Source organism: Pituophis catenifer, unplaced genomic scaffold (assembly GCF_029215685.1).
Source record: "Pituophis catenifer annectens isolate HBS135680 unplaced genomic scaffold, rPitCat1.0.hap2 SCAF_6, whole genome shotgun sequence".
Lineage (NCBI taxonomy): Eukaryota > Metazoa > Chordata > Lepidosauria > Squamata > Colubridae > Pituophis > Pituophis catenifer.
In genome coordinates, this window is record NW_027256886.1 from 24798063 (window position 1) to 24811928 (window position 13866).

Here is a 13866-nt window from a genome sequence, read left to right on the forward strand (position 1 = left end):
CTGTTATTTTGAGCTTCCCACTCAACTGTTGTGTCTGTCATAAAACTTTCCAAAATGCTCCCCTCCCTTCTTCTGTGCAGGTTCCGAAGGAAACCCTAGAAACCTGTGAATTCTGTGGCAGCCCCATAAAATACTTTCCTTCATTTGAAAGTCTGGAACACATAGCAGAATGGGGAGATGTAAGTAATGAGAGCAAATTTACCACATGGTTTTCCGTTGGGCCCAAGGTTCACCTGTCCAGCTGGTAAGAGCAGGACCTTGCTTTCCAGCTTTTCTGTTGCCAGCAATGCCGGGAGCTTCATGAGTTCATTGTCAGTGAAAAAAATCGCTATCCAGACAAAATGAAGATGATTGATATTGCCCCTCATAAGGCCCATGGAAGTCAAGCTGACCGAGAACGGGCAAAAGAAAGAGCTCGAGAAAGGTACGGCAAACTGGGCTGATAACATATTTGAGCCCTTAAGATTATTTGGGGGACCACTGAAATCTGATACCTCAGAACTACCTGCACCTCTGAAAGCTCTTCATGCTTCCTTCATAGATCTCTAAAAGTTGATACCAAATTTAATGTACAGTATAACAAAGGAAAATTACTAATTACACAGCTGAAGACTAATAACTGTTGAATTTTAATTTAAATGAAATAAAAGTTTATTTTTGTCCTAGCTTCGCCCATTACTTTTGGAAGTGCAATCTATAGAGTATGCAGCTTAAAGTTCGGTAGCTATTATACCTCTCAAAATGGACCACTTTAAACCGTCACTTACGGTGCAAGCAGCAAGAAATGAAGTAGGAAGGAAATGTACAACCTAGAATTTAGAATAACAGAGTTGGAAGGGACCTTGGAGGTCTTTTAGTCCATCCCCCTGCTCAGGTAGAAAGCCCTATACCAGTGATGGCTAACCTTTTCCGGACCGAGTGGCCAAAGCGTGGCCAAACCCCCAAAATGCAATGCACGTGCGGCCCCCTGCATGTGTTCCATCCCCGTGCATGTGCCTCACGCATGCACCCTGCCCCCGCGCATGCACACGCGCCCCAGTAGAGACCCGAAGACTGGCTGGCTGGCAGGAGGTGCGCGCACATGCTCAGCAGAGCTGAACTGGAGCAATAGCTTGCATGCCAACAGGGCGCTGCGTGTCACCTCTGGCACGCCTGCCATAGGTTCACTATCACAGCCCTATACCACTGATGGATAACCTTTTACGGACTGAGTGGCCAAAGCACATGCAAATGTGCGCCCAAACCCCCAAAATGCAATGCGAGGGGCACTGCCCCTCACATGCCCCGTCCCCCAGCATGCGTGCGCAGGTCCCCGCATGTACCCCCCTTGCACATGCAGGCCCCCACGTGCCCCGCCCCCACACATGCGTGGCAAAGATCTGAAGACCAGCTGGCTGGCAGGAGGTGTGCACGCATGCGCGGCGGAGCTGAACTGGGGTGATGGTTCACATGCCCTCAGAGGGCACTGTGTGCCTCCTCTGACACGGGTGCCATAGATTGGCCATCAGGGCCCCCTACCTTTTCAGATAGATGGTTGTCTAATCTCTTCTTAAAAACTTCCAGTGTTAGAGAATTCACAACTTCTGGAGGTAAATTGTTCCATTTGTTAATAGATCTAACTGTCAGGAAATTTCGTCTTAGTTCTAAGTTGCTTCTCTCCTTGATTTCTTTCCATCCATTGCTTTGTGTCCTGCCCTCAGGTGCTTTGGAGAATAGCTTTATTCCCTCTTCTTTGTGCAACCCCTGAGATATCAGAACACTTCACGTGATCTTGATTCTATCCCTGTTAATGCAGCCTAGAACTTTTTTTGGCTGCTGTAGCACACTGCTGGCTGATATTTAAGCAATTGTCCATTAAGATTCCAAGATTTCTCACAGTTACTACTATTAAGCGAGGTACCACCTATACTGTAACCTACATTGGGTTGTATTCTACTATGAGTTAAGGAAGTTTAGAGGAAGAAAATTTCTAACTTCTCTTCCTGAAGTTTAAATAAGTTCTCCAAAAGTTACCTAAAAGGAAGATGACTCTCCAGCTTAATACAAGATATAAGCCTTGGAATCCTGCAATTTGTCAATTTTAGGATGCACATCTAAAGAATTTTAACCAAATGTCTTCCCTCAGAGGGAGGTTGCATAATCCAGTAAAGAAACTTTGGAGGGAATGTATATGAGTAGTCTTATCATTAACATCTTTAACTTATCTACAAGTCCCTATTCTTGGACTTACTGTATATAGGTATTATTAATGCAGAACTGGTCCAATTAATTAACACTTTATCAATCTTATGCATATAGTGAAACTGTAATGATCATGGTTGTTAAAAGATGTTAGGGAAAAAAAGATAAAGTAGAAGTAGATAAAGTATTTTTTCTAGACATAGTTATGAGAAGCAGCTAAAGAGCATTTAGAGCTCTTAAAGCATTACTGGGGAAGAAGACATCAAGTCCTTGGCCATTCCTGCATGGGATGTTGCAAAGTTCAACTTGTTCCTTTATACCCACATAGGGTCTAATATTGAAATGCTGATGATAGCAAGATTTGTATTTTGAACTCAGGCTCAGCAGGAAATGCAGTAGAGTCCTGATCCAGGCTGAGATGTGCAAAACAGATTAAAATTTAATTCTAGCAAGATAGTGTTACTATTGATGCAGAAGTCCTCCGGTTCTGTATATTGCTCCATGTAGGATTGTACTTTCCCTGAAAAGTTGGCCTGCAATTTTGGGGTTCTCCTGAACACGCAGATTCTGGGCAGTATCGAGTGGGAGTCACATCCAAGAAAGTTTTGGTCCAGCTTCATCAAACATGCCAGTCTATTCCTGAATTAGCAGGTGCTGGAGACAGTAACTTATGCCGCTGGGTTATCTCAATTACACTACAGAATGTAGTCTGTCGTTGAAGACCATTCAGAAGCTGCAGTTGGCACAAAACGCAATGCCTTCTGACCAGCACTAACCAACTTAGTAGCATAATTTCTATTCAAGAACTAAAGTGGCTCCCAGCAGCATCTGGGCCCAAATCAAGTTGCAGGTTGTAACCCACAACAGCCTCAGGTTCAGCCTCTCTACCTACAGTATAATCTTGCCATGGGTGCATAGCCCTACAGAGTTGAAGTGGGGTCAGGGACCTGAAGTATGGCATTCTCACTGACAGCCCACTCACTTTGTAACCGCTTGTCTTATGAGGTCAGGCTAGTCCCCATCTATTATCCTTTAGGAAGCAGGTTAAAACCATGCCCTTCCACAAGGCATTTAGGAAAAAAGAATTTAATAGATGATCGCAAGAAATATTTTTAAAGCTGTTAATTTTTTTCTGATGCTATGGATGTTTTCATGTATCCCAGTTATAAGATGCCTAGAGTTGTTTGAGTATGGGACAAAGAACTGTAGTAGATAAGATTTAAAAAAAAAAAATCAAAAAGTCCACACACATCATATTTTAATGTTGCAGGCTCAGAGAGAGACAAATGGCAAAACAAATTGCCTTCATGGCTGTAGAAGCAGAAAAGAGTGCATTTCCAATACATCTCCCTGAATGTAAGTTGGATTATTCCACTGTTATTTATGTTTTTGTTACTATGCACAGAAGGAAGATTGATTCTTATTCCATATTCACCCAAATGCATATCAAAACTTTGGCTCAACGTTACTCAGTATATTACTGAGTATAAGACTAATGGTGGATTAGAACCTAGATTCCCCTATACTAGTACACTACCTTTATCACTACAGCATATTGCCCACCTCAGGAATCTATTCATTTTATTTGATGTGATGCCACCCAAATATGGACAGATCACAGTAATTTAAAAAAAATGAAAACAGCAAAATATAAAAAAAATAACTACCAGAAATGCAAAATTAACTACAAAATAATCACAAGATTATTCCAACAACATAGCAAGCAGAAAACATCAGAGGACAACCATCCCCCCTACTTTACATCCTGGGTAAATACAGGTAATCCTTGATTTATGACCACAATTGATCCCAAAATTTCTGTTCCTAAGCAAGACAGTTGTTAAGGGAGTTTTGCCCCATTTTATGACTTTGTCACATCACCTCAGGACACTGCAACTATCATAAATACATGCCAGCAGCCAAGTGTTCCATGGGATCATGGGGATACTGTAACGGGCATATGAAAAACTGTCATAAGGCACTTTTTTCAGTGTTGTTGTAACTTTGGTCACTAAACAAATGGTTGAAACTCGAGGACTACCTATAGGCAGGTCTTTAAGGCCTTCTAGAACTGGTTCAGAGGAGGAGCCATATGGATCTCAGCGTTTCAGCACAACTTTGCTTATAATGGAACTAGAAAATAATTGTGTAGATAGAGAAAATTAGAACAATTGTTGCCAATTTTGCACAAAGGAAATTTTTCTCTGTAGCATGTTCCCCAACAATTTCCAGCTACAGGATTAACAGTAAACTAGAAGATTGTCTAATCAAAGGAATTGGAAGGAGCTGTTTAAAATCCAATCATCTGCTTTGTATTGGGATACAAATTAAAGTATTCTAGATAGATGGCTGCCAGGTCTGTGCTTGAATACATCCAGTGAAGGATGTTCACATTTCTGGGTATTTGGTTTCATTGTTAAATGGAATCATACCCCTACCACAGCTGTCTTTAAAAGACCCTTCTCTTATCACCAGCTATTCATTTTGATGACGCCATTTTCAGTATGACCCAATATATGTTGCTGAGATAGCAAAAGCATTAAAGAATTAGGGCTGTTCTGTTATTCCTGGAGTTTCCCTTGAAGCCTCTGGGTTTCTCTTTATGTAAGATGCTGGACTTCATGATCCCTTGTTTCTAAACCAGTATCCCCTTATTAACATACACAAATAAGTACTTTATTATTTTTAGTGTTGCTTTATCGTAATTGTAATTTTTAATTATGATTTTATTTGATTACATGTTGCAGTAGCTTGCTATAATTTTGAAAATGCTTGGGTTTCATTATAGTAATGTTTTATTTTGAAAGCAAGTCCGTATCTTCCTATTGAAGGATAGGGCTTTAATAAGTATCCAATTAAATTAGTTTCCTCTAATAGTGTGAGTGTCAGATCCAATATTTGAATTCTGCTGGCAAAAGTTGCATGAATGGTGATATAGGCACTTCGAAAGTAGTAGGCAATACTACTTTGTTATTATTTATTGGATGTATATGTTACCAACTTCATCCAGACACATGACATAAAGTGCCACTATACAAGAAAAATGCCACTTATAACTTTTCCCCTAATAATACTTTAGGTATAATCTTACATGTTGACAGTTGATCACTAATAATCCAACAAAGGAAGTTTGCTTATTCCTTCTAAGTCAATCATCATTTAACTCTTATTTAATATTTTATTTTGTAGACAATAAACAGCTTAAAACAATTTCCTTCTTCCTGTCTCAAGAGACACCTTCTTCAGCAAGAATTTATTCACCAGTAATTAAAGAAGCAGAGATCGTGGACAATACATACAGCATCTCTTGCTGTGATTTCACTATTGCAGGTGGAAAGGTAAACAATTCTATATTCTATATGATTCTATATGCTAGAAGCGACTTTTGAATTTTATGTTTCCGTCATAAAAATATGCAACTTTTTTTTAGAGCTGAGGGATAAACTTTTAAAGCAATGTGCTTAATGTACCCATGTCAATTATATGTGGGATTAATATCAAGTAATGGCTAGGATCACTTACGGTAATTTGAATTTTAAAGGTGAAGTAAATATAGCAGCATTTTCACTATATGGTCAATAATTTCTTTTTGTGACATTGAAATTACAATACTTAAAAAACAGAATTTGCCCAGGAATTAAGGAGTGCAAACAGCACTGATAACAATGGTGAACCCATGCCATGGGCATCAGCTTGTAACTAATCTTTGAATTTGGAAACCAAAACAATCCATTTCAAATGGGAATTGCATTTCAGAATACTTTACCTGAAGTGTAAGGCAAAAAAAAAGGGAGGGTATTTGTTACAGGGCCCACTCATTTTCATTTTCTCTCCTCCCAAATTAAGGCGGTATACTTCCAATCTTTATGGCATCTTTTGGGACATATAAAAATAAATATGCTTGGGAGTCAGACAGACATTGCTAGCCACTGCAGACAATAATAGGACAGACTGCAAATTGAATTTCTAATGTAAGGCTCCATTTCCTCTCTCATTTTCTTGGTTTAAGTTTGTCATTTAGCTGCTGGCATACTCAAACGTATCTGTTTGTCTACATAACAACATACATGTATCTATAGCAGAGCATGTAGTGCACCATGAGCCTTTGGTAATAATAAACTAGATTTCTAATTAACTCCATTTTATATAGCAGCCTTATTGTTCTCTTTCAGTATCTAGCTAGCTCTTTTGAGTTTCATAGGGAAACTATAATCTGCATGTTGTTCTTTTTTTCATCAATAGTTGGTGAAAAACCAATTCATACAACAGTACTACAAAAATGGTGTGAAGTTCCTTACCATGTTTCCGGATGGCACTGCACAAATATTGTATCCTTTTATGATATTTTCCTTTTGTGAGACATACTGTGTTCTGTGGAACTGGCTCAGAGCTAGAGGGCTGCAGCAAAGGTCTTTAGGATGACAAACACAACTAATGTTCTGTTTTTGCTATGCTTTTTAGTGATCTTTTTTTTAATATAGCCACCTTAATATACAACAATCACCACAGTTAAAATTAGAATGTCTAAAATGCATTGACCTACAACAATTAAACCTCTAAGACAATGCTTCTCATCCCTGGCATCTTTTAAGATATGTGAACCAACTCCCAGTGTTCTAAAAGTTAAAGTCCTCACATCTTAAAGTTACTAAGATGGAAAATAATGTTATAGTACCGTAAGCAGAGGATCCCTTCTTGGGGGGTTGGAATTACGACTAGACTACAACTATAACTTCATAGGCAATAATCCAGTACCAAAGTCTGCCTACTGATCTCTGTTGTCCTATTTCTGATGCCATAAGAGTCCAAATTTTTCACAACTACATGCTTTCTGGAATCCCAGATTTTGCCTGATAAAAATGCAGATGACAGTTACAGAGATACCTCACACACACACACACACACACACACACACACACACACACACACACACAACATACACCAACACCCCCTCATAGTGTTAATCATAAACTACTGCTGCTGAAAAATGGAAAAGGCGTTAGTGGTCTTAAGACCACTTTTAAAAGCCCTTTTCCATTTTTGTACTGTGTCTTACCAAAGCCTTCTTCATGATTTAGGCAGCAGAATGCATTGAAGTAGCCTTTTCAACATTGGAGCCATTCAGCCTTGTTGACTTCATCATCCAGAATTCCCCAACTAACATGGCTGAAAGTCTGGTAGTGGATCTTTATCCATCCCAGGGGGGACAGGACAAGTTGAGAAAAGCTGAGCTGTGTGATAGTTCAGGTCTCTTGTAATATTACAGATCTCCAGTATAGGTAGTCCTTAACAATTACAATTGGGACTAGATTTCTGGTTGTAAATCATTTCAGTCGTAAGACAAGGCACCCATGTGATTGCATCTACTTTTACAATATTGTGATGCTAAGCAAATTACTGCAATGGTTAAGCAAATCTGGGATTTTTAGGCAAACGCTGCAGTCATAAGTGCAAGCCCATTGTTTCAAATGAGTGGGTTTTTGCCAGAAATCAGGAAAAAAAAAATTGTAGTCATCTGATTGTAGGATGCTGCAATCGATTGGGCAGGTGAGCAATTGCCAAGTGCTCAAAAGGCAGTCACATGATCGAGGGAAGAAATGTCAGATTTTATAAAATCCAGAAATGCTTTACGGGCTATAAAACACCCATTTTTGGCCTGTCATAATTTCAAGTAGTTGCTAAGTGACCAGTCATAAATTGAAGACTACCTGTGTCTTGAACCTTTAAGTGACAAGGGTTCAGGCCTTGAATCAAGCTGGGAAACGGTTGCACATTTTAGTCTGTAATAAAAGTCTTGGCAAACTTGGGCTTCTAGACATATAAAGTATTGTTTTATAAATTATATATCCTGCTGAAGTAGTCATTTTTCTTGTGTAGTATCAGCCATACTGCTGTACCACTGCAAAATTAGGGAGAGTTTTGATATTGGTACAAAACTATAATAAAAGTTCTATTTCTAAGGTAGCTAAATCTATTCTGTTTAAGATTATTTGCTGTTTGTCTAGACGGAAGATTCATGCTACATCAGTAAAATAGAACCAAAGAATGAATTTAAGAACTGCAGGTAACATGGGAAAAAAGGACATTAACCAAGATTCCCCTCCCTCTCTCCAATCAGAAATTCACTATGCTATTCATACATCTCAGCTAGCATGTCTAAGTAAGTAAAGGAGTAGGGAAAAAGACCTTAGCTACACGTACAGCTATCCATCTGGAAATCTAGCAATTATTGTTGTACAGAAGAATGAAAATGCAGGGTACATTTGTATAGTCCAAGAAGATAAGCACGAGAAGCCCGAAATCCAGGCAGTATTTGACTCTTGTGGGAAAGGAACTTGTTATCATCCAAACCAAATTGTATGGTGAGCTAATTATAAAGATTTCATTTTTTGCTGTGGGTTTTGTATTTCATATTTAAGTATTTCATATTTAATGGGTACAATTTCCATTACTTCGACATATGCAGTATTATTAGAAACATTCTTTTGTGACTGGAACCATGCTCAAGTTGTAGAAAATACAACTATTTCTAAGTGATAGATGGTAAATTTATCATGCTGTAATTTTCTGTTCACTAGCTTTTTCCTTGAAATTGCAAAAATTATAAATCTGCTAGTCATTTCTAGTGTGTGATTGCTAACATCATGTTGCTTTACTGCAATTGACAGAAAAGACGTGAATTTAGTCTTTTCATGCCAATGCATAAACCAACAGATTTTGTGAACAGTCACATTCTAGATATCTTACATTTTATTGTCCACTAACCTTGGCTTATAATTTACCTTCCCCTAATATAATTTGTATGTTTATTTAGACTTTATACATATTATCAACTAAACATTTGTAAGAAGCTTATGTTGTAACAAATTAAAAACATCACTGTTTTCATTATAATGAGCTAACTTGGTTGCAATTCTGGAAACAATTACATATTACAGGCCCTTTTTATGTATTTGCTTGGAATGATGAGCAAATGAATCAAAATCAGGTAGATCATGAACCTGCCTTCGTAATTTTTATATAGGATACGTTAAGATTTGTGGTTTGAATATAGTCAGTTTATTTTTCTCCCTTGTAGGATAAATATTACTATTCGAGGAGGACATTACTCAGATCAAGCTGGCAACAAAGTGAAAACATGGAATTGGCCCAACAATTTACAGAAGCACAATCCCCGTGTATCATTTAAACCCATCTTTCTGTCCTTGAACCTTAATGTTGGTGTCAGGATACTCGGGCAAGATAAAATTGCCATTTCTTTTCTTGCAATGGGAAAACAAGCAAAAATCAATGTAGGAACCAAAGTGCAGGTACACGTCAGAGAAATTAATATTTACCTATCCTTACAAGTTACAATTAATCAAGGTGTGGAACGTTTTGGGGCAAACAGAAAATATTTAGGGAAATACAAATCTAAAGTTTTATTCAAAATTGATCAAGTTCGTGTTCTCCAACGTAATTAATCTGTATAGCCATTTTACCTAATTTAAATTAATTGCAACATTGCTTTCATTCCTATGGAACTGACTGAATTTCTGCTAGTCAGAGGTGTGCACTTTGGACACTGAATTAACTTTTTTTTTTCTTAAAGCCACTTGCTGAACACCTTCCATGGCCAAAGTACGTAGCTGAAGATGACCTTCTGCTTTTCGCCAATAGATTAAAGATTCTTCGCATCTTTGCTAAACTGAATAGATATTTAGACTTTCCTGCCAGTGACTGGTGGACTAAACTGGAGCTCCCTTCATTTCTTTTGAAACAGACTTCGAAGTTAATGTATCTTTGTAAAGAATGTGAAATAGACTGTGCTCTGGATAAGTTAATAATGACAATACTAAATTCACCAGTTTGATCAACAGCTGATAGTTGATTGATGTTGACTGAACAGTGTTAAAGTCACTTGCTTGTTTAAAATATTTAATATTAATCTGTTGAATTCAGTAAGCAAATTTATTTGTATTTAATATTTATGTATTCGTAAAATATACTATATATGGGTATCTTCTTGAATGTTTGTCGCATTAGAAAATATAAATATGAAGCAAACTTCAGTAAGCAAACTGAATTATATGCCATAGGATTCAGTAACTATTCATAAAACTCTAGATCCATTTTGCTATGGTTATAAAAAATCATAAGCTTTTTAAGGCCATATTCTTATACTAACCTACATAATTCATCTGCTTTTTTTATTTCTCCACACCTCTTTAAGCAAGATAATAAATAAAACAGGATGGTTGGGCTGAAGAAGAGGATGCTTGCATTTAGTTACAATCTGGATGGAATTAGATCCTACCAGGCAGTCATGTTTTCAGATTACAGATAAAAGTTTTGTAAAAGCTGTTGGGAAAAAAAATTGTTGTTCCCACTGTCTGAAATCAAACCATCCAGTTGTTACTCAGACTCATGTCCATCTTTAGGGAAAATACCTAATGCACCTTTATTAAGTGTAAAATCAAGAGAGGAGAAAAAGGTATCTTTTATATTAACAATACTGTCTTGTTGATAAACAACCCTAGTCTTGATATATTAACAAAGTTTTATCTACTACACTTGGAGGAAACTATTTTCTAGGATGTATGTTCCACAGTCAGAAAATAAAACTTTCCATATATAATGCTGGTGCTGATATTTTCCAAACTGTAGAATACTTATCATAAAAAGGAAATAGTGTTAGTGCAGCAATTAGATCATTTCAGTATCTCAAGATAATGCATAATTGGTTCAGGTGTAATAAAATTCCTCACAATCACTTGACCCCCATTTCATGACTTGTAATGGTTCTATTAGCATAGGTAAATTCCATTTATGTATATATGTAGTGATGAATCCTCAACTTCAGAGATAATTTTATAGAAGCACTTTCTATTGCTATACCATCATTTAATCAAAGCATAGTGTTACAAACCAATTTTTAGACAAAAAAGCTATGTTAATTCTTGTTTATCTTCTGATCTCTCTCTTTCCTTTTGAGTTAATGGACTATTGGAAGCAGATGTGTATAATAAATTATACCCTCTGATGAGCAGACAGTCCATTGTTTTAATTCCTGAATTAAAACAATGTAATTGAGTAATATGGTAAAATAGCAGCAAAAGTGGTAGGACATATAAGGTGGAGCTGGGACGGCTGTTACTTATTTTCCATTTCCTTTCATCAAAATAACTCTACCAAGATATCTCTGTTAATAAAGCACTCTAAAAGCACAATTATATATCAAAATACTTCACATTCCTATGGATGCTTCCCTAAATGTAAGCTGCATTTAAATCAATGTGGTTTGTTTTTGAGTAGGATGTACTGGTATGAGAAGTTCAATATTTTATCTAAGTGTAATTTGCAGAGGCTCTGCTTTTCATTTTTCATCCTAGTTTATTTTATCACAATTTACTTAAAAACTGCCCAAAAGCAATCCTAAGGAAGCTAACTATAAAAAGGAAACCAAATGAATTAAAACATAAAATTGCAAAGGACACAGCCATGAAAAAGCCCATCCCAAAATATGCCTATAAGTAATAAACTTGTCCTAAATGATTTCTTAAGTAGCAGTAGAGCTGCTGGCTGGGGGATTCTGGGAGTTGAAGTCCACCCATCTTCAAGCTATCAAGGTTGAGAAACACTGCTTTAAACCATATTCAAAAATACACCTGGAGCAATTATGCTATTGACTATTACCAGTAAAGTTTCCAAAAGATCCACATGAAGACAAATAGGAGACTCACTGTATTCTCAGTTTTAAAATACTTCATCAGGTAAACTAGATCAATATTTACTTACTAGTTAACCCATCTTTGGGTATCTTCAAATAACCAAATTATGGCTGAGAGGAAAGCCTCTCTTGATCAGAACTGTACTTCTCTAGTTTTCTGCACTGGAGATTGAATATACTGTTCTATAATCTGAAAAACTGTTGAAGGGAGAAGAGGCAGAAATTAGATTAATTCCATTTTATAAATCATTTCATGTTCCAAAGTTGGAATTGGCCACTGCTAAATCAATAGACTTACATGGCTTTATTTGACCTTTTCCCTTACACTTCATCAGCCTGGCAAACTCAGTTCTTATATCCTTGTTGTACAATGAATACACAAATGGGTTTATCAGTGAATTGGTTTCTCCTAGAAGGAATAAAAAATCCCTCAACAGTGGGCTCAGATTGCAGGATTTACAGGTAGCTTTCACAATGGCAGTTCCATAATAAGGGCCCCAGAATACAATGAAAGAGACAATCACAATAAGGATAGTCCTTAGAGCTTTGGAAAAACAGAGATGAGCAGAGGGAATATTTGCATGCAAGCAAGAGCGTTGGATCTGCTTATGCTGTAGATAGGCAATCCTTCCTATTGAGATATGCAAACACACCAAGATCAACAATGCAGGAATGAAAATGCCAAAACAGATTATGTAGAGGTAATCACTTTTGGCAGCAGACAGGAGCCCACAGTTACCTTTCAATTTGTTCTGCCGCAATCCTGAAGAAATAAGTGGCATGTGTCCTACCAAGGAGGAGAGAACCCAGAGGACTACAAGAGAAAGGATTACACATTTCTTGCTCATAAGGGAGGGATAATGAAGGGGCAGTTTCACTGCCAAATACTTGTCCAGAGAAACCAGGAGTAAGGTGAGAATAGAGCCAATACAAGGAGTAATACCCATGCAGATCCTTATAAGACAAAAAACCAAATCTGTATCAAACAGTGCATCGGTTGCATCATCCAAAGCGTCCCCAATGCACATCACACCCACAAGCAGATCAGCAGCTGCCAAGTTGAGGATGAAGACATAGTTTCTGCATGATCTCCTCTTCTTCAACCGACAGACGACAATGATTACCAGTAGATTAGCAGATGGGATAAATATACTTAAGATAACATGTAGCACTGCATAAATAATAGTTGACATCTTGTTTTCTGTAAGCTGGTAAGATATATTAGGCTTAGATATGCATTGCATATGCCAACTGTATAAAGTCTTCAAGAGTAAATACGCTTTCCAATCACCAAACTGTTTAGTCACAGCAAGAAGTGAAGACCTAGTAGTTACAATCCTCTCTGGTCAAACGGTTTTCTTCAAATTGATGGCTAGTGTGTCCCAACATCTTTGTTGCCAGTTTGCTTCTCTTGCAAAATTCATGATACTCTTCCCTTGGCAGAGACATCTGAAGATACAGAGGTTCAAAGTTCTGCCAGTTAAAAGCTTCAGACAAAATCAACTAATTGGCTGAAATGGAGGGATGTAAAATAGTCAGGAAGCAGATTTGTTCTATTTATGGAATTCTCTGATGCAGAAAGATAAGGAAGGAGTTTAACAAACAAACAGAGACACTGCAATATCAGTTACCATTACACATCTAAGGGTGTGTGATTGTTTGTTTTCTCCATGATAAATGATCTTATGTGATGAAGTGATCAATAGATAGAACATCTCCATGGTGTCACTATTGGATCCTGGGAAGAAAACGTAGTTATTTCAGAGGTCCAAGAAAAAGAACAAATTTTTCCCAGGTAAGGGGAATGGATATTGGACTTAAAATTGAAAAGTAAATTAGAAAACTATCACTGGAGTGCAAGCTTTGTAGCTTGTCTGGGTTCAAGGGGACTATTAAATGAATGATTGGGAAGATAATATTTTCTAGATTTTCTACATTTACAAGTAGTCCTCAATTGGGACCAGAATTTCTATTTT

The 13866-nt window shown here is 37.3% G+C and overlaps 2 protein-coding genes across 2 annotated transcripts in view; one reads left to right on the forward strand and one right to left on the reverse strand.

Moving 5' to 3' along the window:
• ERICH6 (glutamate rich 6) overlaps nucleotides 1–10033 on the forward strand; it is a 28095-nt gene extending 18062 nt beyond the window's left edge. The window contains exons 9-16 of the mRNA XM_070945975.1: nucleotides 81–179; nucleotides 270–424; nucleotides 3452–3537; nucleotides 5371–5519; nucleotides 6424–6509; nucleotides 8385–8543; nucleotides 9260–9491; nucleotides 9773–10033. Coding sequence (XP_070802076.1) covers nucleotides 81–179; nucleotides 270–424; nucleotides 3452–3537; nucleotides 5371–5519; nucleotides 6424–6509; nucleotides 8385–8543; nucleotides 9260–9491; nucleotides 9773–10033 — 1227 coding nt within the window. The remainder of the gene's footprint in view (nucleotides 1–80; nucleotides 180–269; nucleotides 425–3451; nucleotides 3538–5370; nucleotides 5520–6423; nucleotides 6510–8384; nucleotides 8544–9259; nucleotides 9492–9772) is intronic.
• A 1990-nt stretch (nucleotides 10034–12023) lies between these two features.
• On the reverse strand, nucleotides 12024–13134 carry LOC139317828 (glucose-dependent insulinotropic receptor-like). Its single transcript, XM_070944925.1, has 2 exons — nucleotides 12189–13134; nucleotides 12024–12088 (listed from the first exon to the last, which is right to left on the reverse strand). Exons 1-2 carry the CDS (start codon nucleotides 13132–13134, stop codon nucleotides 12024–12026), a joined length of 1011 nt encoding a protein of 336 aa, XP_070801026.1.
• Nucleotides 13135–13866: the final 732 nt, after the last annotated feature.

Excerpts from the sequence above, each read along its gene's own strand:
- LOC139317828 (XM_070944925.1), bottom strand. The coding sequence starts at position 13,134 with ATGCAATGCATATCTAAGCCTAATATATCTTACCAGCTTACAGAAAAC. Across the intron at positions 12,089-12,188 it reads AAAAGGTCAAATAAAGCCAT|TTTTTCAGATTATAGAACAG; the intron begins GTAAGTCTATTG and ends TCCCTTCAACAG.